The sequence below is a fragment of the Dysidea avara genome, chromosome 1 (genome assembly GCF_963678975.1).
Source record: "Dysidea avara chromosome 1, odDysAvar1.4, whole genome shotgun sequence".
Taxonomy (NCBI): domain Eukaryota; kingdom Metazoa; phylum Porifera; class Demospongiae; order Dictyoceratida; family Dysideidae; genus Dysidea; species Dysidea avara.
In genome coordinates, this window is record NC_089272.1 from 56,762,591 (window position 1) to 56,789,495 (window position 26,905).

Here is a 26,905-nt window from a genome sequence, read left to right on the forward strand (position 1 = left end):
TGTGTGACGTTGTATTTTTAGGCTATTGCGCATTTATATCCAATTCATTATCATAAGATGCTGATCATGTGACATTTAACATTGTTGGCTTTGGAAATTATGACTTGATGTCTCCCATTATTCCAGCCCCTACATGCACTTTTATAACATTCAAGGGATATTTAAATAAGTAAGTGTATCATTATCAAGAGTTCCCTCACTATTTTTTTATTATGAACTCTTATTGTTATTGTGTTACATGGAATCGTGATTTACAGGTTTCAATTGAATGTAATTGAAATAAAGTCATCCATCCCACTGTTGTATTTCCTTGTCACTACAATTATTGTAGTGTCATTCATAGCCATTTCACTGAACTGTGCTCCAGTATTATTTGTACTACATTATCATCTACTAGTTTTCATTCAACGCTTACGCACATTTGTGTATGTTTTGATAACCAAGTACTGTGCATGGCACAATTCATACACTTATAGTATTTTAACTAATAATGATTGTAGTTTGTCACTTTCTTCTTGTAGCTTGGAATGGCGGTGTATTCAATGGCTTGGGTTGCAAGACGTAATGAATTAATAGCTGGTTTTAATGGATGTTTGAAAGTGTTCAACTTAACAGGTTAGCACATGCCCTTAGAATGTCATCATTATTTTGTCAGCCGTTGGTATTTAACTAGGTTTGTTATTATCATGTTTATCATTTTAGATAAGACATCTCCTTCTGGTATGCCACTCTTGTCACGTGAGAAAGGTACACTAATAGCTACGTATATAACATTGATAGTGTAACTGCCAGTGCATGTAGTATAGTGAACGTAGCTCCCGTGACTAATAAGTAGTGTCATAAGCCAAACTACATGTATCTATCAAAATGGTTTGCTTCTCCATCTGAGTTTCTTAGCCAGTTGGTGAGGTTTGTTGAAATATTGATCAGTGGCTGTTATTGCCTGGACAAGAACCACACCGGCTCCAGTTAGGTGGTTAATTATCACCCTTTACAATAGAGATGAATTTATTGCGAATAGGAAATGCAGCAAAAGCAATTATACCAAAAATGTAACAGGGTACACTAAATGAAACGTGCAACAAGTATTACTGTGATTGATAATTTTTACCCACATAATATTCCTGCTCGCAGGTAGTAAACTGATGACAGTTAATGTACACATCATCCAGTACACACTACCATCACTAACTGACAATCAGTCTTCCTTGTGTACTCACTTCCTATACACATATCATTGTAACAACAAAGTTTTATTATTTAACAATACTTGATTCATTAGACTAATTGAATTACTTGGTGTAGCTGGAAGCAATTCCACACATGGTATAAACCATTTAGAAGTTTATTTTCTGGGATATCAATTAGATGGTAGTGACTGACAAATAAATGTGCAGAAATGTATGATATGATGATAAGACTATCATGTATGGGTCGTGCGTTTGTTTTATTTTATCACACTTGTTTTTACAGCAGAGACTATCAATGGACATGATGATATTATCAAATGTATCATTTCTTTAGAGAGCAAAGTATATACAGCAGGGTAAGTTGTAAGCCTGTGTAACGCAAAACAGTATATCCCTACATCATTGTTGTACTTTCTGCGACTCACAGTTTGATGTTGTCAATGTCCACCTACAGGTATGACAAGAGACTTATTATCTATGATGTATCATCACTTCCAAGAAGACACAGTGCACCACTAAAGTGCAGTTTAAAGTAAGTGTGTTTGCATGATGCATAATTGTTTTGTTTACTCAATTACCGTGTCAGTTAGCATGCACCTGGTCTGAGATAGAATTTCAATTTCAGAATGAATCTCAGTGACGTCCAATTATACAGAGCCTTCTCTAGGGGATAGTAGTTATCTAATCTTGTCCATTCCCTATCACATAGTTTTATGGCATGACATCATTTCTTTACACTGTTCTGGCAATGTTGTACACACCATAGTTTTCAGGTAACTAATAACAATAGCATGTTTCTTAAGAAAGATTTAGAAGTGTACATATGATGCAATACTTAAATCATCACACTCATATCCAATTCCACAATACATTCTGTTTCCAAGAAAAATTGTATACTTCAGTACACAGACAACAGATGGATTCTAATTGGCCATTAAGAGATTCCATTAAACACTGATGTCCTACAATACAGTTACCAAGTTACAGAGTAGATTAAGTCTAAGCCAATTAGTCCACTGGCTACATCATTTGATGTTATGGCTTACATAAGTGCATAAATGAAATAGTGGATTCCTATGTATATTTTAGATAGATACCTTAGACCATGTTTATTACAAATACAAATGAACTAGATTGCCATCTGTCGTCAACTTTGTATGTTGCTATATATTTTTAGTGCACCAGTTTCTGGCTTGTGTTATGTTCCATACACTCGTCTGATATGGGTTGCCTCAGGGACAGAAAATGTACTACTCTATGATCCAAAATCTGGTGACAATGTGAGTTAGCATTAGCACAATACATTTCACTTGTTCACACAATATACAGGTTACAGAGTATGTTAATCAGCTGGATGATCCATCTGAAGATAGGTAAGTGATACACTGAAGCCTCTCTAATCCAACACCTCTGTAATCCAGAATACCTCAGATAATCTGACATTGTTTTGTATACCAAAAATACTTTTTTCTGTGTAATACTACCTCACAAATTGAGATCCTTGCTAATCTGACACAAATTTCTTATTCCAATGAACGTTGGATTATAGAGGTTTCACTGTACTGTGTTCCTGCTATATATGCCCAAAGCTGAAGGATTGCAGACCTGAGGGCGAGGGCATACATATCAGGCAAAGCCCTAGTGCCCCTTGTTATTGCTAATAGCCCAGATGGGAATGCAATCACTCAAGCCAATACAAGTGCATTCACTGGAATTTGGCGGTCAGCAGCTGGTACATCCTGGCAACGTTTGTAATTGTGAACGTGTATATCATTAAGATATAATAAAGATATCATAAAAGATATTTGTTAAGCAAATTTTAAAAATATTTTAACCAAGGCTGCTGAGACTACGTTTAAGTGCTATTTATGGAGCCTAGAGGGGTAAACCTTGTGGGATAGCAAGGGTGACAATATGCTTCTGTCTGAGTGGTTTATATGGCAAAAATTGTACATAATCACCATATGTACATTCCTACAATCAATTTCGGTTTTAATTTCTATATAATCAGCTAGCTATTTTACATTCAGACATGTAGCCTGGGAAAGTGACCAACTAGACTACATTGTAAATGCATCCCAGATGGCTCATTTGATCTACCCCCACACTGTGTTACATTCACAAGTTGTAGTTACTGTAATGGGACTGGTATAGAATATCGATGATTATGTTTATCTATAACTTTGTCAGTAGTAAGTGGGTTTGAGGTTGGCCTATCAATGCAGTGTACAGAGTAATTGTGTCTGTTTTTTTGTTCTTTTACAACTACAACAAAATATTGCAGCATCTTGTCTACATCCCAGAAATGAGTGTAGTGCTTGGTCAGTACTTAGAATTAATGTGCGAAGTTAATAGCATTAAATTTCTTTTGTTTAGGGTCTACAAACTGGAAGGAAGTTCATGCTTGGAAGTATTGCTACAGCTCATGTGTGTGTATACAAGAGTGTCCTGACCACATTGAAGCAATGACTTACAGTAAGTTCTTCTCCCACATACGGTGCAAAAAATTCACGCTTAATATTTGAACTAAAAATGTGTATAAAATCACAACAATAAGTATAACATCAAGATATGACACTGTTTGGTTTTTATTGATAGCAAATAAAGTCCCAATCCTTCTTTTTTCGGGAAGTTTTAATGGTGAGGTGATCAAATGGGAACGACTACAGCTCAACACATTCATGTACAGGTAAGTCTTCAGTATACCATTGTCCTAATGGTGGTGAAGAATGCATGTACAGCTGTACATACGTACAGTTGTACATACGTACAGTTGTACATACGTACAGTATGGTGTATGTAGCATATATCACCATGGATTTCAGTTAAGCATACAAACATATCTAGTAGTATCAAATAAGGCATCATTATTAACCAGATGGTTGACTGCATCTCTGGGTCATCACTTGTAGATTCACACCATCTAACATTCTATGGGCAGAGAAACAAACTCTGCCAAATCCTGTGACAATGGAATGGTCGCCATGCCCAATGCAGCATTCCTATGTTGTACATCAATTAAACTGAATTTTCTAAATTAAAGTTTGCATAACCCTATTGTCTTCAGTCTGTACCATGACCCAGGAACCTATCTGCCACACTAACAAAAACTCCAGATAAGTGGATAAAGAAGAATATTTTCTGAACTTTGCAAAATTGTCTGAGTTTGCCAGCTGGTTGGCACCACTAGAAGAGGTACGTACACACATGCAATGGAGCAAGGGAATCAGAACAGGTAAAGTCCCAAAGGTGAGGCAAATCCCTCTAGGGGGTCTGGGGACATGCTCCCACAGGAAAACATAAAAATTTAGCTTTCTGAGATCAATTCTGAGGGAAATTTTATGTACTGGCTGCTCTATTAGAACAACTGACTGTTGCAGTGAAGTATTTTGATCTTTTAGCAAACTAAAATCAGGTTGCTAAGCCTATGCTCATCCAGAGGAATGTTGTTAACACCAACACAATCATATAGTGAAACTACGAGAACAAGTTCCGGATTTTTTTCTTACTTTCTGTTTATGTGTGGGAAGTGAAAAAATGGGTCTGGTGAACATAGTGCAAAAGAAAAAAAAAGCACTCTGGCTATGTGAGGCTAAATAAGTACTGCAAAAGTACCTATACTTCAGATCTTAAGTTATACATGTGAATTCCCTTGCAATGAAGGGATACCACAGAATTAGGTCTTCCTACCCATGTATGATCACCATATTTATTATACTACACGATATATGACAATTCATGGTTCCATTGTAGCTATATATAGTAACATGCATGTGTTAATGTGATCACTCTGGTTACTACTGTACTAGCTATTTAAAAATTAAAAATTTCAAAAGGAGGTAGGGGTTGATATAGCTAATACATGCTACAAAAAGTAAGGAAACAAACTCAAAAATGTTACAGCTGAAATGAGAAATGATCTAGCAGTAAAAAATAAGGAAACAAGATTAGACGACTGTTTGCTGAAATAAGACACACTTTAATGCCTACTTTTGGCTAGCATCTTGAAATGAGACCATCAAATTAGCCAAAAGTAGGGATTAAAGTGTGTCTCATTTTAGCAAGCAGTTGTCTAATCTTGTTTCCTTATTTTTACTGCTGGATCATTTCTCATTTCAGCTGTAACATTTTTAAGCTTGTTTCCTTACTTTTTGTAGCATGTATATTATATCAACCCCTACTTTTAAAATTTTAATTTTTAAATAGCTAGTTTGTTTACTTTTTGTCTAGCTAGTTAGCTATATTATACTCTTTCTGTTTTCCACATAGTATGAAGCAGCTCTCTTTTACCTTCGTACGCAATAAGCGCCTCTAAAATAATTATCGTTTTGTCTTTTCAAACTATTACAGCAACTGTTGAAGGCTTCAGCTGCATTTCTAATGGCCTAAAATGTTGGTGAATTCACAGTAAAACATCGCTGGAGAGCTCACCATTAAGAGTGGAACCCTCACTTTTAGAAGTCTGGATCCCGAGATGGATCCACCCCTTAAGGACATTATTATTCTTCGAGAAGAACAAAGGAATGAATAAATGATGAAAGCAAACAGCATGGTGCAGTGGACAGAACGTAATCAGAACAACAGATTCGTGAATCCGCCATCATTACCTTGGCTGCCTGAAATTTCTGGAACCGTATGCCTAGCACTACCGGGTCTTACAGCAGGCAGGCTGGCAGGCGAAACATGATCAGGTGAATTTCGAAAATTTTAAATCTCACTGTACATCAACGTTTTGCCAAGGTACAGCACCATTATAACAGTACTAATGCATTCCAGGTGGTTTTTTCAGGTACTGTAAGTCTTATTGCAAGGCTGTTTTTTAAGGTGCGAAAATCTACAAAACAATACAATTTCTTACCAACCCCTACTATACAGTACTATCGTACTGTATGGTATGGATGAGGTTTAGTTGAGTGACAGTTTCTTATCTGTATGTTCCAACGTAATTACTTTTATGTGGAAGTATAAGCAATTAAAGGATATAGTGCTTCTTCCTAACCAATTAGATCTGTTACATGTATTTACATGGGATTTATTACTTCTTGCAACACAGAAGGCAAAATTCAATAAGCATAAAGCGTCATGTGGCTTCTTTAATTGACCAAAGAATGTTGTTTTACATAATTATTAGGAATGATAACAGTAAACAACCACCATAATGGGAGTGAACTATACATGTTTGTGGCTAGTTAACATGTAAGAAGCCATACCACATTCTACACTTTTAATGTTGCAAGAAGCAAAAAATCCCCTGTATGTAATGCCATCCAAATGTTAAAATCTTATTAAAATTAGCAGTAGTGATTGCTAGACCATGAACAACTCAATTTACAAAGTAGAACATATTCTCAATTTTAGTGTTTACTTCCTCAAAATCAAATCAAATATAGTAGTATCGGGTGTTTATATCAGTTCCTTGAACTACATTGCTGCATAGTAACACCGGATGATCAACTAAGGTTTTCTTTCTTGTCTTTGGTATTTCCTTTTAGTGGTATAGTTTACTAGTGAGGAAGCATTGTGATGGAAGAAATCAGTTTCAACTTACATACTTTCCTTTCCTTTAACACTGTCTACCTCTGTAGTTATGAATATCCTGATGTTTTAGGCATGTTTCATTGAGGCTTCAACCAAACCACCTAAATGTGTTATTGCAATTTTCATAGTACCCCATGAGGAGGTTACTTGCTTTCAATGTTTACCAAGGTGAAGTTGTGTATTAATTGTAGGAAGTAGCTGCTGTCTGATAGAGGGAGGCACATGGCTGATTATGAAAACTTTCTTTTGTACACTATGATATACTGCCTGCTTTAAATTACTGAGCATACACAACCATTAAACTCAGAAAAAATTGATTTCCTAAGCTTACTCATGCTTTCAAAGCACATATCAAAACTGCCTTGATCACAGCCGGAGTGTCTAAACTTAAAGCTATCCAACAATACTCATGCATCAAGCCTTACCAACCTTGATCATGAGAAGGAATAGTTTGTATACCATAGAGTTCCCTGAGTAAACACACTAAAACATCTTTCCCTCGCCGATCAGGTGTAGGTTCCTAATGGTGCCTTTTAGATTCATGTACATATAGCTACAGTATAATTATTATGTGACATCAGCTGCACACAAAATAGCTACATATCAACTTCCACTACCATATATAATACATTGTAGTCAATGATGATACTACTGTATAGCCTGTCCAATATCAACAGGTTGTGTATAATCCGCCCATTACACAAATCCCAATAGTCAACTTACTCCCCCCCCCCCCCCCCCCCCCCACACACACACACACACACACACACACATCTATGTTGTCTTGTTATCAAATGTTCAGAGCCGTTGTCAACCACTGACACCCGTAAACACACACAATTTTCAAAGCTCGTGTAATTCAAGGTGTTGTTGTGGTACATAAGCCATGCTGTGATGTATGAATAATTCACTATCTTTTGTGCATCGATCACAGAAACAACACAAGTATAAAATTAATATGTTTAGTGGTTTAGGTGTTCTCTAATGTCTTTTTCTTTTAACGTAATTTTTTCTATGATATTTACATTGGCTGTGCTTCTATGAAATGAAACCATCAACAACTAAACACTGTCTCACCTTGAACACCCAAACTAAATTTTATGTGTGATACATGCTATAAACTTTTAGAGGCCTTACATGTTTTATTACATTAAATAAAATACTGATAATTAGAAGGAAATATATGTACAATATGGTTTCTTATTTTTAGCCAAGAAAAGCTAAACTATCACGAGCGTCTACTTGCTCTGTTAGAGAGTGAAGAAGAGAATAACCCACCTGGACTAAAAGAGAATGTTGGCTCAGAGGAAACTAAGGAGAAAAAGAAAGCAGAAGTTTTCAAATCAGACAATAGGGGATTTGTCAACTCTTTGTTTATTGAATCCATTGGTGTTCTAGTAATGTCATCACAAGATGGAAAAATTTGTAAGTTTATGAGAATTGTGAACTGATATGGGTCAAGTCATTTGCTGCATGTGTAATCAATGGATAGTTAGTGTATATGTGTGTGGTGTGCACTTACAATTAATAACTTCCTAGAGCTGAATGATAAAACCATTTTTGGTTGCTAGGTGTGAATCTTTTGAAGTTACCCACTAATGTTTATAGTGTACATGTATATCAACTAATTTGTTTGATCTTAAGTGACTGGCATTTGCTTTGTTCTTTCTCATTGTAGTTGTTTGGGGATTTGATGAAGAGACAGTCAAAGTATTGAAAGACATGCAGAAGCAACAGCAACAAGGAGTTGGGTCACACAACACTAGAGATATTAGTGTTGAGAATATGACCAAATACCAGACACTGATAACTAGTGATGTGCTCAGTAACAAGGAAGTTACCATAGAACAACCAGCAAAATTAGTGAATGTCAACCAAGAGGTAGGATTCTGACATCTTCTAACCACTGAGCAATGTACACACACACACGGACACACACACAGACACAGACACACACAGACACATACTACACTGCACTCACGTGTACACCACTATAGCTGCTGCACACACATTTTACATCCATTGCACAAGTACACAGTTGATGTTTTCAGGAACAATATTACACTTCTATAATTAGCTATTGTGCATATAAGTGTATTATACAGTTCTTATTTGCACTATCAAATTGACTGTGCTGTTTTTAGAAGTTGCTATATTTGTATCGTGTTCAACAGTAATGAAAACAATACATGCAGATTGAATTGGTGTGTTTACTATTATAGTTCTTGTTGCCAGGAATCTGTCATGAACAGAGTAGCTGGTTTCATGTGTCGTTATGTTCTTAATGGTCACTATGGATGTTCTCCTGGTCTAGCTGTTGTAGAGAGGACCAGTGGTCCAGGCTACTCCACAACTTACCTGGTACTATATATATATGATATGATATTTAGGATGAATACATGTGTTAGTACATTTGTTCCATCATCAAAATGATTTGTTTTAGTTTGTTTAGTTCCATTTATAAGATCACATACAATATCCTTTCTTCACGTTGATTGAAGTAATGGAATTAAAGTTTTGAGAACAAAAATGACTACTGCATGTACAACAGTAACAAGGAATTGATTCATGCAGAGCCTATGGCAGTTAATGCCATACAACCAGACTAGTTATGGCCTCAGATTTTTGTCCATTCTAACTATTTAGAGTATACCTACTTGGAAACATGTATAAAGCCATTGATAATGTATAGATCAAAGAGTAGTGACTAAATGTTGTAGGAACACATCTCATCCACTAATAATGACATGATAAGTGTACTGATGATGTATGGCACAACATGTCAGTACTAGCACAAATTGTTACTCCTCCAAACAGATTTCTGGTGGATGGGATCAAAGGATTCGTCTATGGAATCTTGAAACAGGAAAGTACGTATTCATATCATTTGTATAACACTTCATAATAATATCATGTACTGTTCAGATTAGTTGATGAGTTCCATAGTCAACTAGGAGGACATGAGGTGGCTTCGGATGGAGTCATCACTGATCTGGATTATTCCAGTGAAATGTAAATCATGTTATCTGATGTTGTGTGTGTCTTTTACCTCATAATGCATGTAAAGGGGAGGTGGTAGAGTATAACAGTTGATATCATATGTACCAACTCTAATCAGGCTGTAGGACCAGGTGTCCTACAGACCTTCAGCACTTGTGCTGTAAAGCCTTAATAGATACATCTATTGAAAATATTTCGTGGATATATACAATATCTGTCTCTTTTTTTATTGTGACAAAGATTTTGAAAGGAAAGCATTTACTGTTGCACTGTTTTTCTCATTCACATGTCTTTACATGGTGTCAAATATATAATTACAATCGTGAATGAACAACAACTGGTAAACGTCATTGAACTGACTATGGTTAATATCATTAACAATTCACAAACACTATACATCACAGAAGTACGTAGGTTGTAGTTATCTTGTGGAAATAACATCACACTGGCTTCAACCCTATAGTCACACATTTAGCAATGTCAACTTCTAACTGGTGGGCTATTACACCACACAGTGGTGGGAAGTCTACTAACACATTCCCACACATGAACCATAACAATATTAGTCATCAACCACCAACATTATGTGTGTATGCATAGTGAAACAAAAACATTGCAGTGATTGAGATGAATTAGAACTTGATGATTACTACGTACATGCATGAATCAGTTTGATTCCCAGATGGTAGATATGTACACAAAATAAACCTTAGTACTAATATAACTCATGCTATTTTGGTTGTTTCTGTTAGAAATTTTGTTTGCATATTCATCAACAGATCATCTGATATATACAGTTTGCAACTAAAGGATCTGATATGAAACTGGTGGCTACAATGAAAGGACATGTCAGCGAAGTTGCTAAAGTTAGGGACATTTGTACATTGCATATACCACTTTACAGCTACTAAGCCAACTCATTTCCTTTGACAAATTATTTTTGGTTTGTGGTTGTGACCATTTAGTGGGTAGTTGTATAGTTACCATGCAACAGTAGTTATAATGTTATTAGATTTAAAGTAGACAGAGAACATGTAATAAATATTTTTATTTATACAGAATTTTGTGTATACAATTCAATTTCACATAGTCAATTGTACATCCTTTGCTCTATTTCTTTCCTATGTAGATCAAGTGGAACAAAGTCCACAACAACTGGGTGTCTGCATCCGATGATGGAGTAATCAGGGTGTGGGTGAGTTATTACAAATTATTGGTCCTTACTCTGACATGGTTTTACTTCGAGTTCTGTGTAACAAGATCTTCCTGTGACTTTGTGTCATTGTAAACAATTGTGAGATCATCATCTTTCTTACTACCAAATGTGGGCTGATTTTTTGTGTCCGTCACAACTAAGTTGTAAAACTATTTTTTTTGTGTAAGGCTTTTAATTACCCCAGGAAAAATATTATGTGCCATGTATGTTATGAAAGGTGCGCCCAGAGTAATAGCTGGAGCTGTCATGAAACATATTTGAAAATATGAATAGTTTTTTTAACTGAAAGTATAGAAGTAAACTACTTTTTACACTTAATGTTATAGTTAAAACACTGCTGTGCATGTGTTTGGAAAATACAACACAAGGGAGGAGGAGGGGGGGAGATCAAGAGGCTAATATGGCACAAGGTGAAGCCGGGTGTTGCATTAGCCTTGAGACACCCCCTTGTATTATTCATACACACAAGTATACATGATGCTTTAAGTGTTTCCGATCATCTTGCTCAAAGCGTGCTCACCACTTAAATTTTCAGTGATCAGACCATCAGTAAATATTCGTGTCATCTGGGATAGTTTAGCAATTTACAATGTCACGCATGTGATCATGGATAAAATACTGTCTGAATGGGGTTGTGTCCATACCTTTCCCGGCTTACACAACTTGTACTGCATATTTGCCCAATTATCCGCATAACTGTGATAGATGACTTATGATTCATGCAGTACAGATATGTAGCTAATTGATACAGTATGGAAATACAGTACACTTTAGCACTTTGATCCTTCCACACAAAGTACAATATGATGCATATACGTAATATATATCATATCTCTATCAGCCACGTCTGGTAAATACATATACACTGTAATACTACAATATCGTTTAGTTCAATTGTCGGTAACATTACTCATCATGCTATCCACATACTTTTCACAGCACAATGTTAATCATTTTCCTTATTATCTGTCTATATAACACTTCACTACACATACACACACACACATACATACTAATCAAGTTATGGTATAATGTACAAAGGATGTCCTGTAATTGTCACACACTTCATCCCTTAGTCAGCAGACGGACTGACCTGTGAACAGATTATGAACACCGATGATTCTGTGACAGTTTTGGTCATAGATAAACTTCATGGGTTTATTATTGCAGCTGTGAAGAGTACCATCAAGTGAGCTGTTAGTTGAGGGCTATGAGTGTGTATGTGCATTTTTACAGATAGATCTAAGCATTGACATTGCATGCAGGAACTGGCTATTAGGTAATGTTTTTTCCTCATAGAGTTTATGACAACAGTTTACAATAAAAACCATCATCCATATCCCAGAACGTGATCAGGTATGTGTGTTGTGTAGTGTGTTTATGTGTGTGTGTATGTGTGTGTGTGTGTGTGTGTGTGTGTGTGTGTGTGTGTGTGTGTGCGCGCGTGTGTGTGTGTGTGTGTGTGTGTGTGTGTGTGTAGTAAGTGGACCTAGCATACAGTGTCTGTACAGTGTAATCGGATGCCAGAACAACTGAAACTATTTGCTGCACCATCACTTTGCAGCATCACCTTGTTTGTTCAACGCAATGGTTTTTTTTTGTCTGTCACCGATGAGTGTCCCATTATTAAGGTTCAGTGTAGTGAAGTATCATATGTACACATGTACATGTAATAGAGATTCAGTCGTTATGTGGTGTATAGGGAAGTACTCACAAAATGTATGTACGTAGCTTGACATTTGCACATTTTAATACGGGAATGCTCTATTAGAGTATTTCACTTTGTTAGAGAGTATCATGTAAATGTCTTGTTTGTTACTCCAACAAGGAAGAATGGCTTTGCTGATTATTGTTAATAATCAATCAAACTATCAATCTAAGGAGCTATCTCTATTGCAGTTTCCACTGACTGCTTTATTAGGGAGTATCAATCTTTTTTCATGGAATTAAGCTCCGTAGTTTGGCATAGCACTCCAGTCTGGCATATTTTACGCAGTTCCCATATTAAACTCTTATTAGTTGATCAACCTGGCTACACGTAACCAGGGGCTAAAATTAAATAGCGAATAGCCTACAATCCTATATATATATATATATATAGCATTATTTTTGTGTGTGAGATACCAGAAACATCAAACATAATGCTATCATAATAGGCAGCTGTTTTTCAACAAATTGGACATCCATGCATGCTAAAAATTGCTTAATGTTGATTGTTTTGTACTTTTCAGTGAGTTTTCACTGAAGTATCTTACATTCATACAGACACAGTACATCACAATATACACCCATTTTCTGGTAGCTTAACAGTCAGTGAACACTTATCAGTTGTGCTGGGCAATATCACGATATTATCATTATATCCAGATATTTACATCTGATACCTTCTTCAAATTGCAATATCGTCATATCGTATTTCAGTAATTTTCTGTATTTAGTGTAATTCTACATAATTACGTATTTGCACATATTCTTTGATGGAAGTGCTTGTCAAATTAAAAGTGCTGGTTATGTATTTCTTAGAAAAATGTTTTTGCTATACCTGTCCACCTGAGTATGTATTTAGTAATATTGTGATGTTTCAGGTGGTGTTGGTAGGAAATTGTGACATTTCCCAGTTTTACTTATCAGCAGTTATAACATAATTTTATGTTATTCATTTTTACTGTATTCTGTTATGTTATGCTATATACAATGCTAACAATTTCTGTTCACAGTTTAATCTAAAATTTAATTTAGCACTGAGCTTAGCATATTTAATTTAGGTTTTGTTCTAATACAACGTAACAACCTTGTTAATCGTAAGTTGACTGTTCTATTAGAGTATATTGAATATAGTATGAATTATTATGCTAACATTATGCTTGATGTTCGAGGTACCTACTGTGCAGAATTGTTGCACCATTTTTATCAAAATGGAAATGATTCTGGTTTCTGGTACAAACAATCCCCTTTCAAAAGTTCTTTTATTAGCCCAGGGGGGGGGTTCAAAGGGTTCCATGGAACCCCCCTTTTGAAAGAGCCTTTCTTACTAGAGATACTCTAATAGAGCAGTCACAGTAGTCTTTTGAGGAACAGTGTAGCAAGCTATGTATCCAGTTATAAATAAGGAAATATAGTTGGTGAGGGCATTTACGGTGAGGGGCAGTTATTGTCAGCAGGTGATGACCTTTTTTTTTCTTTTGTCTTCAACTTACACCTAAGCTGAAGTTGCAATTCCAGAGTGGAACCCCCCTTTTAAAAATCTGAATCTGCCCCTGTATACATAGTAATATAATTGACAACGCATACTTTAAGTAAACTGTTTTATTGACTGGTGCCTATTAAAGTATAAATTAAACTTATGACCGAATTTGACAAAACAAGGCTTGCACACATATCCAGTTGTCTGACTTCAACCAACTGTAACTTGACTCAGTAAGCTATAGCTATTGATATAAAATTTTCACACAGTTTTTAATGGCATTGTAGAACACCAAGCCAATGGCATTATTGGCATAATTCTAAATTGATCATGAGTTATGGTGCTTAAATGTCATAAAAGTAGATGTGCATGGAAGCCTAGCTTATTTTATCAAATGTAATCACATTTATTGTACAGGGAGTATTATTATTTATACACTACTAATGTGTATGCATATAGTGACCACCACCTTGTTTATGTGCAATCCTTTATGGACGCAAAGATAACTGCAGCTGTTTTCTAGTTTTAGTGTCTTAATTAACTTGCAAGTAGGGCTGGGCGGTTTCTCGGTATTATAGTAATACCGCGGTATTGCAATGAAACGATATCTGTATCGCGTAGATTTCGGTGAAACGATAATATCACAATATCGATATTATTACGATTTTTAGTGTTTGTGACAGCTTATTAAGCCCTTAAGGTTGTTATAATGTACCTCAAATAATCACGTGATACTACTGCAAACAAGGACCTAGTACTAGCTAGTCAATTTATTTTACAAAGATCGAGATACTCTAATAGAACAGTCAGCTAGGATCGAGATACCCTAATAAAGCAGTCAGCTACTCTAATATAGCAGTCATCTTTAATAACCGCGATAAATAGTAATATTGTGATATATTTCTGCACGATATATCGTGAAGCGAAACTCCAATACCGCCCAGCCCTACTTGCAAGTCGTGTGTGTGTTAAATTATTTATATATAAAACAACTTGGAAAATGTTTAGTTTGTAGGAGCTACTGTAACAGTGCACTTTTGAAAGAGTAATTAATTGGGCTATACACTATTTTTATTATATAATTGTAATTAGTACCAAAATTCATAATTATACACTGCTTTCAGCTACTACTAATAAGCTGAGTCAGCTACTGTATGTAGTAAAGTCACAGACAGATTGCTTAACTGGCTATAGGGATTATTTTGCAAGGTACATAATTATGACAAGTTTAAAGTAGCTATGGTTATTGTGGTGATTCGTAATGTTTTTGTCTGGCTGTAATTATGTCAATAATAAAACAAAAAATGCAACCGGGCCTGCGAAAACAGGGCATGTGGGCACATAAAATTTGCCTAATATTTCAACCTTTTTATGGTTCATAACTTTTGATGCCATTAAGCAATGGCCATGAACTTTTTAGCACCTATTTCTCATTTGATTGGCTTTATAATTCAAGTTATAGAATGCAGATATTCTATTCTACTTACTGAGATATGACCCATTGAGTGACAGGGTGTAGCCTATAGTAATTTGTGCCCACATGTCCTATTTTTGCAGGCCCGGTCACAAATTCAGTTCAGTATAATAGTAAATGCAAACACTTCATTGTGTACCTCAATTAATCAGTTTAGATGAACTCACTATGTTTTGTAAATGAATTAAAGTCACATTCAGCTTTTAAAAGAAAATGTAAAGGTGACTTTTCTATTAGAGTGACTGTTCTATTAGAGTGGTTGACTGCTCATTTAAAATATCTCGACCTTGTATTTACTGAATGTGTTACCCAGAGAATTTAATTCAAGATTAAATTAGCTTGATATATAGCTATTGCTATTTATTTATAGTGATATTTAGTAAATTGCAGCTGATGGACTTTTTACTGAAAAATTGGACTTGTATAGCTAACAAAATTGTGGACCTTTTGCTGACATTGTGAACCTTTTGTGCTGAAATTGTGGACCTTTTCTCTAAGAAGGCGGTTCTTCAGGACCCCCTGGCAATGGGCCTGACTGTAGATGCATTAAAGTAACCAATAGTTGCTAGATATAAAGTGTCCGGAAATAGTGGTCGTTGGAGTAGGTGAACTTTAGCAAGTTGTATCTGCCAGTTGGTGTACATTTCAGACTCCAAATTTTTATCATGGCACTAACATAGACTAAAGTTATATATACTAGAGTTTAGCAGTAATCATTTTTTTTTCTTGGCGGAATTATGAGCTGTTGTCCGGACATAGATTTTTTTGTCCGGTAATCGATGGTTTTTTCGGACGGACATGTGGGCTTCGTATTCCTACCTGCTTCTACCGATTGGAGTGATTTTTGGTATGTAAAGTGCCAACACATATGCCCTCCTATTCTGCAAATATCAGGGCTGTGGAGCCGTTTGTTTGGTTGTTATAGGTGTCCGAATATAAATTCGTCCGGGAATCGATTAATGACTCTAACGCCTATTACATCATGAGTAGAATGAAGTAATTGCTTAGCCATAGGAAGTACACCTCGAAACTTATAGCACTGTTTACAGCCATGTGTATTTGTTTATAGAGTAAGCCACCAATGTTCGACCACCATCGGTTCGGACGTGATTTTTCTTGAAACCCATAAAGAAAATTTCTGCTATTGCTATGCCTTTGGAGAGGTCTAGGCCATAAACTCTTGCATGCAAACTTTCAGACCTGCAGCTTTCTTCGTCTGGCTGCAGGAGCTGAAAAAGTGACCTGTCCAAATGTTCTCAATTCTCGGACAAAAATATGTATTATCGGTCGAGTGGCACTGCTCGTAATGCTTGAAGCTGATCAAGTCTTTCTGTGTTTGATATGAAAGAGCAACTCTTATACTCTCCAAACATATGCAGATATTTGGCTTAGTCCTTATTGGCTGTAAATTACAAAGCTCCAAAGTCACCTCCGTCATGCAATCTTAAATTCGGCCACATGTGAAGCTAGTGCAAATCAAAATAGTTACCTATATCGAATTCAAAGCTATTTTTATGAACATTTAAAGCATCAGCTACCGTTCAATAGTAAATAGATACATGCACGATGACCGGGTGGGGTCTATTCTACGGAACGGAACGGAATGATGGACTAAACTACGGAACGGAATGCTTTCTCAAATTGAAGCTAGCAGCTTACCATTGCCGTACAAGTTATCGGTGGCACTTCCAGCAGGTAATCAAACGCACCCCAAGAATGATAAAACGAATTTAAGGATCGATTGTGGGTTCTTGTTGGTTGTCATTAGTAACGAAGTACTAATTGTGGGAATAGCTGACTCAATGTTCTATCTTCGGATGTATCAAGTAGGGAACTTAATGCATGACTTGTTTTTGCTTACTTTGACTTTAGAATGTACAGTCTGGGACCCATCCTTTCTAATCGGCATAATTAGATGAAAAAACAAAGATTGGTGAGATCTTGGTAAATTAACAACAGTGGTTGGAGATTAAAAGGGTGGTAACTTCTTGTTCTTGAATATGTTGCAAAGTGGAGGTACAAATCAAAATGAGATATCAATTTCAGTATGAAAAAATTGTATACATAAGTAATCTAGCATTACTGTATTCATTTATTCTCCACTTAAATATGCTACAACAGTGTCAGTACATTGGCAGCCTACCTTGAAATCTCAACTCTAGAGTAGATCCAACACAGAGCAGCCCGCACTGTAACAAATACATGTGATCCCACTGTAATTACATGGACCAGCTAGACTGGGAATCACTTGAAATTAGACAAACAAATTTAGCCTATTTTGTTTGAAGTGAAACATGTGAAATGTTACACTTAAGAAATCCTAGGATTCTTAGGTGGTATGTAATTAATGTGAGTGTTCCATTTCAGGTCTGACTAGATAAATTTAAATTACACACACATCTTGGTCCAAATCACGTTTGCCTGGTGGTTATGGACATGGTTTCACATGCATAGAAGGCTTATAATTGAGATTTGGTTGATCTTGGAGTTTTGGCATTTGGCCTGATTCAAGGCTAACAGTCAGACACATCCTTGAATTTGTGCAACAGAAAAAATCAGCTCACTACTGAACACAGCATTAGTCCACTACACCGGCTGTTAATAACTCCATGCATGCACTTCAGTGATGTTTGCAAAATATAGCCTACTTGCGGTCTGCCAAAATATTTGCTCCTCACACACTGCACAAAATCCTTCAAGTTTTAATTCAGCTGGCGTTACCAGTGTCTTCCTGCTTGCTTTATTTGTACGCTGACCTACGACTTGAAAAGCTAGCCCAGACTGTTTTTAAAGTAAAATAAGCAAAACAACCCACATAAAGTGACCTTCTTGATATATCCGTAGATGAACCATGGATAAACATCACTGATACAGCTCATCCCACAATTAATAATTCGTTACTAATGACAACCAACAAGAACCCACGATCGATCCCTTAATTCTTTTTATCTATTATGATTGTTATGACCCACTGGAGGTGCCACTGATAACTTGTAAGGACAGTTTCAGCAATTGTAAGTTGCAAGCTTCAATTTGAGAAAGCGTTCCGTTCCGTGGTTTAGTCCATCGTTCCGTTCCGTAGAATAGACCCCACCCGATGACCACACCTTGATTTTTGCCCAAATAGCTAGATTGCATTTAGGCTTCTCTGTCAGTAGCAGCCTGGCTACTGCTCCCAGCACACATAGTCTATACACAATCCAAATCCACTTAAATGGAGTTTTGACCTCTGTCTTAAAAATGTCAAAAATTTCTCTCCAAAATGTCCAGGACATTAGCCAGATCAAAACACTCTAATAGAACAGTCACCTATTATACAATTGGAGCAGTCAGAAATCTGAGGGCCACGCCCAGGAATATTCACTTAATGTGAATTTCGGTGATTACAACACTTAAATACTGATTGCTTGTGATAATACATTGGCTGATCGTTATATTTGACTGCTCTATTAGAGTATTTCGATCTGGTTATAATGTCCTGGACATTTTGAAAAGAAACTTTTGATATTTTTTTAAGACAGGGGATAGTAAAATCCCATGTAAGTGGTTTGGATTGTATATATGTGTGCTGGGTGCAATAGCCAGGCTACTACTGTCAGAGAAACCTAAATGCAATGTAGCTATTCGGGCAAAAATCAAAGTGCAGTCATCATGCATGTATCTATTCATTATTGAACGGTAGCTGATGCTCTCAATGTTCATAAAAATAGCTTTGAATTCGATATAGGTAACTATTTGATTTGCATGAGCTTCACATGTGGCTGAATTTAAGATTGCACGACAGAGGTGACTTTGGAGCTTTGTAATTCACAGCCAATAAGGACTAAGCCAAATATCTGCATATATTTGGAGAGTATAAGAGTTGCTCTTTCATATCAAACACAGAAAGACTTGATCAGCTCTTCAAGCATTACGAGCAGTTCCTCTCGACCGATAATACATATTTTTGTCTGAGAATTGAGAACATTCGGACAGGTCACTTTTTCAATTCCTGCAGCCAGACGAAGAAAGCTGTAGCTCTGAAATTTTGCATGCAAGAGTTTATGGCCTGGACCTCTCCAAAGGCATAGCAATAGCAGAAATTTTCTTTGCAGGTTTGAAGAAAAATCGCGTCCCAACTGCCAGATGGTGGTCAAACATTGGTGGCTTACTCTATATAGGCTAATGCGCATTTAGGGGTTAACTAGCTGTTGTTTGCTATTTTCAACAAATCAGGTGCCCATGCAGTTAGCTGGAATCAATCAACACTCGGCCATGTACTATAATTTATGGTGTCTCTACTGAAGGATATGCAATACACAAAATCTTGAGAAAGTTTAGTTACACTTGCAGAACTGTACTGCACCCAAACAAGAAATTCCTGTATTGGTCCTCTGTCTCTACCACAGACAGTGTAGTAGTAGTACTGTACCTGGTGGACTTCTCTATTGACTCTTGTGTGTTGTATACTACATAGTAACCTTTAAAGCGACATTCACCAGATAGTTTGTCCTTTGTTCAGAGTTCAGATTCTCAGGGGTTGTCACATCCTTCTAGCACTGCAATCATCATAGTGAGTATTGTATAGTGTAAGGAAAAGTCTGGATTAGTACAATGTAATTACTGAGGAGTATATAGTAATTTGCGGTTATATATACGTAAGTAGCCAGATCAAATCTGAGTAAGCAATGATTCCATAAGAAGTTAATTTATGTGTTCAAGATGTCCTTATTACAGTATGAGGTGAGCACTGTAAATAGCACATTGTACAATAGTTTATAACAGCAACAATTATCATTAATAAACGGTAAGTTCAAGATGGTCGTATATAAGACCTACCATTCACTACAGCTATAATGCCACCAAATGCAGGAATTAATTAAAACACTGAAAGCTCTTATTGATTTCTAACTTTAGTGTGATTGAGACAAGTGTTGTTATACACTTTACTCACTGGGTCATTCACAAAATATGCTCTTGGTAAGTTCTGTACAATACATACAATAGGACTGGCAATCCTTACATTTATGGCACTTGTATTAAACACCGTAAACTATAATACGTATAATGTATACTGTTATTACTCCATGCTGTGTGAGTATATGTACACATTATGGATATATTATATAGCTAAGCACATTTTCTTGCATCACCTTCAAGCCAACAACTTTTAAGTAAAGATCATGTGCAATAAATATTGAAAGCAAAACCTCCTCATGGTAAACTATCAAAAACTTCAACAGCACACTTAAGTGGTTTGAACAAAACCTTTATGATATAATAACTATTAAGACTTATGTAAGAAGTACACAATGGTGTTGGGAAGGAAGTGAGTGAATTGAAATTGACGTGTTCTTTTATGGTACAGCAGCTACAGCAATCACATGAAAACATCCTTACTAGAAAATAGTACCACTAAAATGACACACGTACCAGAGACAAGAAAACCTTAATTGATCATCCGGTGTTAATGTAGTTCAAGGAATTGATATACACATCTGATACTACTATATTTGGTGATTTTAAGGAAGTGAATACTAAAGATTATTAAGCTGAAACATGTTCTACTTTGTAAATTGATGTTCATGGTCTACTGTAACTGCCAAAGTTTAGTAACTGATACTAAGGATGGGAAAAACCAACGTCACAACACACATACACACACACAACACACATAACACACACATACACACACACACAACACATACATACATACGCATGCACACAACACATATATACATACACAAAAAAAGCAAAGCCTTCAGCTGCTGTGCTAGCATGGTCACGCCTACCCAGCACTGTGTGCTACTCAGGTACTATGAGTCAGCACAGCGAAATCTTCCTGGGCAGACCTAGCAACATGTAGGAGGCTGTGCCATGCCTCACAGGTGAAGGTGTGGGCACTCGAGGTCCCGCCAGGACCTTCGTGAGACATATGTTACAACTGTGTGGGCTTCTGCACACACACACACACACATACACACACACACACACATCCACAAATTTAGGCACTAACCAAGTACGTTACTTGTTTCTAGGATGTAGGCAAGATGCTGCACTATTTTATTGCAGCTGTAAAAAGCAATGCAATTATAAAGCATAAGGCAGCTAAATGTGGGGGACAAAGCTATACAACAATTACACACAAAATTCATGCATTCCACTACAAGAAGTGGTTAAGTTACCTACATCACAATTTACCTAGTACTATAATTATGATATTTAGAACGAGTTGTACTCTAACTTGTGTTTGTGCTCCATTTCTTACAATAAGTCAATAGGCTATGCTTCATTTGTGCAGAGTATAAGGTCACATACATGCAGTATTCGTGGTTTTACAGCTGGGTACATATGGTAGGTTGAAGCAATTGAAGTAAAGTTCCTTGCTCGTAAAGTAATGACAAATCCCTCCAAATGAATGCAGTCACCTGGAACGTACTTATCAGGAAAATTCCCTTTTAACTACTGGTCCAGGACTAACTATTTCCTCATTGGTTGGCTGCTGTACCATTAACTGTATCTACTTGGAAACAAGTATAAAGCCATTGATAATGTATAGATCAAAGAGTAGTGACTAAAATGCTGTAGGAACACATCTCGTCCACTAACAATGACATGATGGTATGATATGTCAGTATTTGCACAAATTGTTACTCCTTCAAACAAATTTCTGGTGGATGGGATCAAAGAATTTGTCTATGGAATCTTGATACAGGAAAACTTGTATATGGGAACTAGGGGATGAGGTGAGACAGCAGGTCTGGCTTCAGGTGGTGCACGTGACATCACTGACTTGGATTAAGAGAAAGCAGCACATAATAATTACTTTATGGTGTATGAAAGTTGTTTTAATGTGGTATAATATCATACAGTTGACATTATGTGTGTTATGAGCAACAATAGAAAAACTTGCACATTTTTGCAATAATTTTATCACTGTCCTTGTAGCAAGTACTATGATTAAAGGATTGTGTGGAAGGAAAATACAAAAACAGAATTTACAACTGCTGTAAAACCATGTGCAGCCGTAACCCTTTATGATCAATTGTTCACAACTCACAAACATAAGATCATGCACAGCATAGTGTGTAGGTTGTAGTTATCTTGTGGAACTAACATCACACTGGCTCCAACCTGATTTAGTAATGTTAACTTCTAACTGGTGGCCTATTACACCACACAGTGGTGGCCAGTGTACAACCACACATTCTCACACAATATAGCCACTATATTAACCCACTAATATTATACATAGACATACTGTAACTGAAACATTGCAGTGATTGGGATGAACTGCAGTGGTGGACTTGATGCTTCTATATTCAATACACACATATCCCTGATGGTATATAGATATAATTAATATTTGTGCACAGGACAGGTATAATAATTATAACTTGTGCTGTTATTATTATTATTATTACTGAGCAGTCAGCCCTACTGGTATGCTCACTTATTATTGCACCAGTTTCATATCAGATACTTTAGTTACAAATGGATGCGTGTGTGTAATAGTTATACCATGATGAGTGCTTTGCCTGATATATACGCACAAGCATGAGGGCCGCAGACCCGAGTACATATATACAGGCAAAGCACAAGTTCCCGTTGTATAACTGATATGTTCTATTTTAGCATGTAGACCCACCTAATTGGTAAAATCTTTAGTTGCTATACCCTTCTCTTATATAGGAAACCAAGTAAGCTGTGATTGTGGGATTAAATTTTGCCAAACAAACTGTGATTATGGGATTCAATTTTAATACATCAAACAGTAGTTTGATTTTATTTTTGTTAATATAGCAATTTTAAGAGAATAGTGTTAATTATGTTACTTTAATTGCTACATTACAAAAGTAAAAAAAAAAAACTACTGTTGATATATACATTAAAATTGAATCCCACAATCACAGGTTGTTTGCCAGAATTCAATCCCACAATCACAGCTTGCTTGATTCCCTATATAAGAGAAGAGGATAACAGTATAACATCAAAGAAATCTGATGATTTCTGGATATAGTGTACACTCCTATTAGGTGTGCAATGTCTCAAGTTAACGAGATATACACACTGCCACCAGTGCGTATATCTTGTTAAGGCAGTGTGTAACGAGATATACACACTGCCTTAATGAAAAGTTGATTACACTGATTAAGCTGCCATAAATGGTGTGGCTAAAATTATGGAATACTTAGATATAAGTGTGTTGACACATCTGCAGGCTTGTGCCACTTATGATGAAGCTAAGAAGGTAACCCCAAGTGAACACAAACTTATTCAAGGTATTCAGTTGTATGTATACATGTATACATTGTAACTTAACGAAGGTAAATTGTTATTTACTGCATACATGTTTCTGTTTGTATATAGATTATACTATTGTTCAATGACAAGCCTTCTGAAATGTGTACATATGAGTTATATATTATCTGAATAACTGGTACCATTGGTAATTTCATGTATGGTAAGATCTGATCCAAATGCACATAGCATAGTGAGCATAGGACACTAGCATAAGCACCAGTTACCAGCGTGAAGGTTTTTGGAAATGGATTTTTACTATCTACTTTTTTATCTTTTGTCCCTACAATGACCATGTGATTAGAGTGTTTACCTGCTCTATTACAGTGGATCAGAATAAATATCCATCAATATAAGAATTTTGTATCAATACCAAGTCAGGTGTCAATACCATCATAGTATTTATAGTATCACACACCTCTACTTTAAGGCTCTTGGTTATGTATTATTGCTTTATACTTGCCAGTTTTGATCAATGTTATGTGTATACATGTCTGTTATAGGATATATTGATGAACTGGAAGCTAAAAAGAACACACAATCAAGTTGAGTACTCCTACAGTATAGTACCTGCTATTCTGTTTATGCACTCTTAAGTCACGTATATGGTTAATCATGTGACATCTATCATACAGTACTGTATATTAGGGATCATTAGGTGACAGAAATGGGGGGCTTGCCAAAATTATCCTACTTGGAGTGCGGCTGAAAACTGGAAAAAAGATCGATATACTCTAACAGAATGCTAATAGAGCAGTCAAGCACTTCATAAAAATGTATTCTTAAAAAAAGTAGGAGAAAACGAAGAAAGTTTTCCTATAGTGGGAATCGAACCACAGACCTCTTACTTTCAGAGTTGGACCAGGTGTCTTACAACTGTGCCAAAGTGCTTCAAGGTGTCTAAAAGCTGTTTTATATTGCATTAACCCTGTAGTCAACAGCTAAAAACTTTGCCAAACTACAAATAAATTCTTAAAAGTTGCTGTTTAACTCCTTGCTGCCAAAGATCCTATACTCTGGTCAGCCCCTGTCACATCAGCTACACCACTGTTAAGGATCATGAAGGTTTGCATATTCTCACAAAAATTTATTGACCAGAAACCATCTTTCACAGCACCTTGGCAGTATTGGTAAGGTCTGCTGACTATGCACTTCCTAATGCCTTCAGATGCAGTAACGGCTAAGGCTATGGACTTGATTTTTTACTGTTCGATGTATATGTTTACTAAAGAATTACCAAGACAAAGAATTTAAAACCATGGCATTTTGACTAGAACTATACCCAGATTTTCTTATTTTAGGTTTGATCACCAGTAGTGTACAGAATTTATTTTCTATTTCACAACAATTACAATAATAACCAATTACATGATTATTGCACAGCTTTAGTGGTAAGGCTATGGAACATGATGCATCTACTACTGAAACTAACCCAACCCAGCAGCTTTGTCAATGCTTGAGAAGTAGTATAGTGATAACGTAGAGGTATATTAAAGCAGTCCAAAAAGCATGTGTAGAATTGTTGAGTACTAGGGGTCTGACACAATGTGCAGCATTTACTATAACAACAGATCTGTAACATTCAGTTAATTTTTAGAATCAGCTCTACCAAAGCCAATAGTAACAGAAAACCATCCGTTAAAACACTCACAAGCTATGCCTCTTCCTTCTGAATATCAGTAAATACTACAACATCTAAAATACTATTTAAACCTTTTGCTGGAATTTTACAAGGTGTATGCATATATACCTCTACGGGGCAACACTTGCTGCTTTTGTAAGTATCCTTGGAGATCCCGATAAAGATGGGGTAACCATGTGGTAGAATCAGGAACTCAACCATTGTTGTAGTCTTTCTTCTTAATGTATGACAACTTTAAACAGGCTGTAGGACCAGGTGTCCTACAGACCTTCAGCACTTGTGCTGTAAAGCCTTAATAAAAATAAATAATAGCACTGCAGAATTACCCTCCATTGTTACTGAACTCATGCAACGTTTCAAATGAAGACTCTGATGTACATGTAAAGGACTTTGTTGGGTGAAGTTAACAGGTTTAGCTTTTAGCAATTCTGCTAATATTTCAACAACAAAGAAGACCAATTCAAGTATACAAAAGACACAGGCTTAATCATGAACCCTGGTAGTGTACTACAAAGGATGCAAATGAGAAGGTTTTACCTGCTAAGTATGATGGTGATCGATGTGTGTAGACGAAAGTCTTCTGCCACTTATCAGAACACTGCTAGAGAAGATGCTAAATCAATGTCTTCATGACACGACAATGACGAGGGTGAAAGGAAAGAAAGAGTTTTGGACCACATTTTGTAATCAATTGACTTGGTATGATGGTGTCAGCCACCCATAAGTACAGGTTTCTCCCTTACTGCAGCTACAAACTATATTTTATTTATTCATTGTAACGTACAAAACTTGACAAGCGAGTGTAGGTGTACATATGTGTGTTATGTGTTTATATTGTCAATTAAATTATTAAAATTTTGCAGAGTTATGCAGTCAATTATGTTGTCTGGTAGCTTGTCCCACAATTTAATTGTGTCTGAATATTTGACTCTTGTAAATGGTAGCATGAGTTTCCTCTGGTAGGTAAATTATTCCTGATGAGATTGTTAACAATTTTGTACATCATTGTCAGCCTTAGGTTAATTGTCCCTTCTAACTTAAGCGTTGACCAGTGTATATCATGTGAGTGACACTAGAGTATGTTGAGAAATCATTACACACGATTGCTTTTCTTCGTAATTTATCAATGCTACTCAGAGTATAGGGTGACCAAGCATACTCCAATATTGGTTGCACTAAAGTAAGATAGCATCTTCCCCTCACATATTTTCTCAAGTTACATTGTAGAAAAGCTCGGACATTATTGCATATGAAATTAACATGGAATTGCGAATGTAATAAACTCCCAAACATTTGGCTTGTGGAACTTGATGTTTCCTAACATTGTTTATGAAATATTGTGTAGTAAAAGGTGAAGCCTTATTAGTTACTCTCAAATACT

The 26,905-nt window shown here is 36.2% G+C and overlaps 1 protein-coding gene across 7 annotated transcripts; it reads left to right on the plus strand.

The window, feature by feature from the left end:
* Window positions 1-1,644: 1,644 nt before the first annotated feature.
* On the plus strand, window positions 1,645-26,392 carry LOC136237035 (uncharacterized). 7 transcript variants are annotated; one of them, XM_066027325.1, is made up of 16 exons: window positions 1,645-1,722; window positions 2,368-2,470; window positions 2,520-2,563; window positions 3,567-3,665; window positions 3,789-3,879; window positions 7,939-8,153; window positions 8,407-8,609; window positions 8,964-9,089; window positions 9,546-9,598; window positions 9,654-9,740; window positions 10,508-10,594; window positions 10,858-10,923; window positions 12,021-12,133; window positions 12,244-12,300; window positions 23,803-23,863; window positions 24,386-26,392. In XM_066027325.1, the coding sequence occupies exons 2-11, from the start codon at window positions 2,436-2,438 to the stop codon at window positions 10,548-10,550; spliced, it is 996 nt and encodes a 331-aa protein (XP_065883397.1). In that variant the 5' UTR covers window positions 1,645-1,722; window positions 2,368-2,435; the 3' UTR covers window positions 10,551-10,594; window positions 10,858-10,923; window positions 12,021-12,133; window positions 12,244-12,300; window positions 23,803-23,863; window positions 24,386-26,392. The 7 variants fall into 7 exon arrangements, with proteins under 7 accessions (XP_065883397.1, XP_065883404.1, XP_065883372.1 ...); XM_066027332.1 differs by having other exon boundaries at window positions 10,526-10,594; XM_066027300.1 differs by lacking the exon at window positions 10,508-10,594 and having other exon boundaries at window positions 12,181-12,300.
* The last annotated feature ends 513 nt before the right edge of the window (window positions 26,393-26,905 follow it).

Coding starts and splice junctions, on each gene's coding strand:
- LOC136237035 (XM_066027300.1), top strand. CDS start 2,436: ATGTACTACTCTATGATCCAAAATCTGGTGACAAT. Junction 8,154..8,406: donor ATCACAAGATGGAAAAATTT/GTAAGTTTATGA, acceptor TTCTCATTGTAG/TTGTTTGGGGATTTGATGAA. Junction 9,599..9,653: donor TGGAATCTTGAAACAGGAAA/GTACGTATTCAT, acceptor TGTACTGTTCAG/ATTAGTTGATGAGTTCCATA.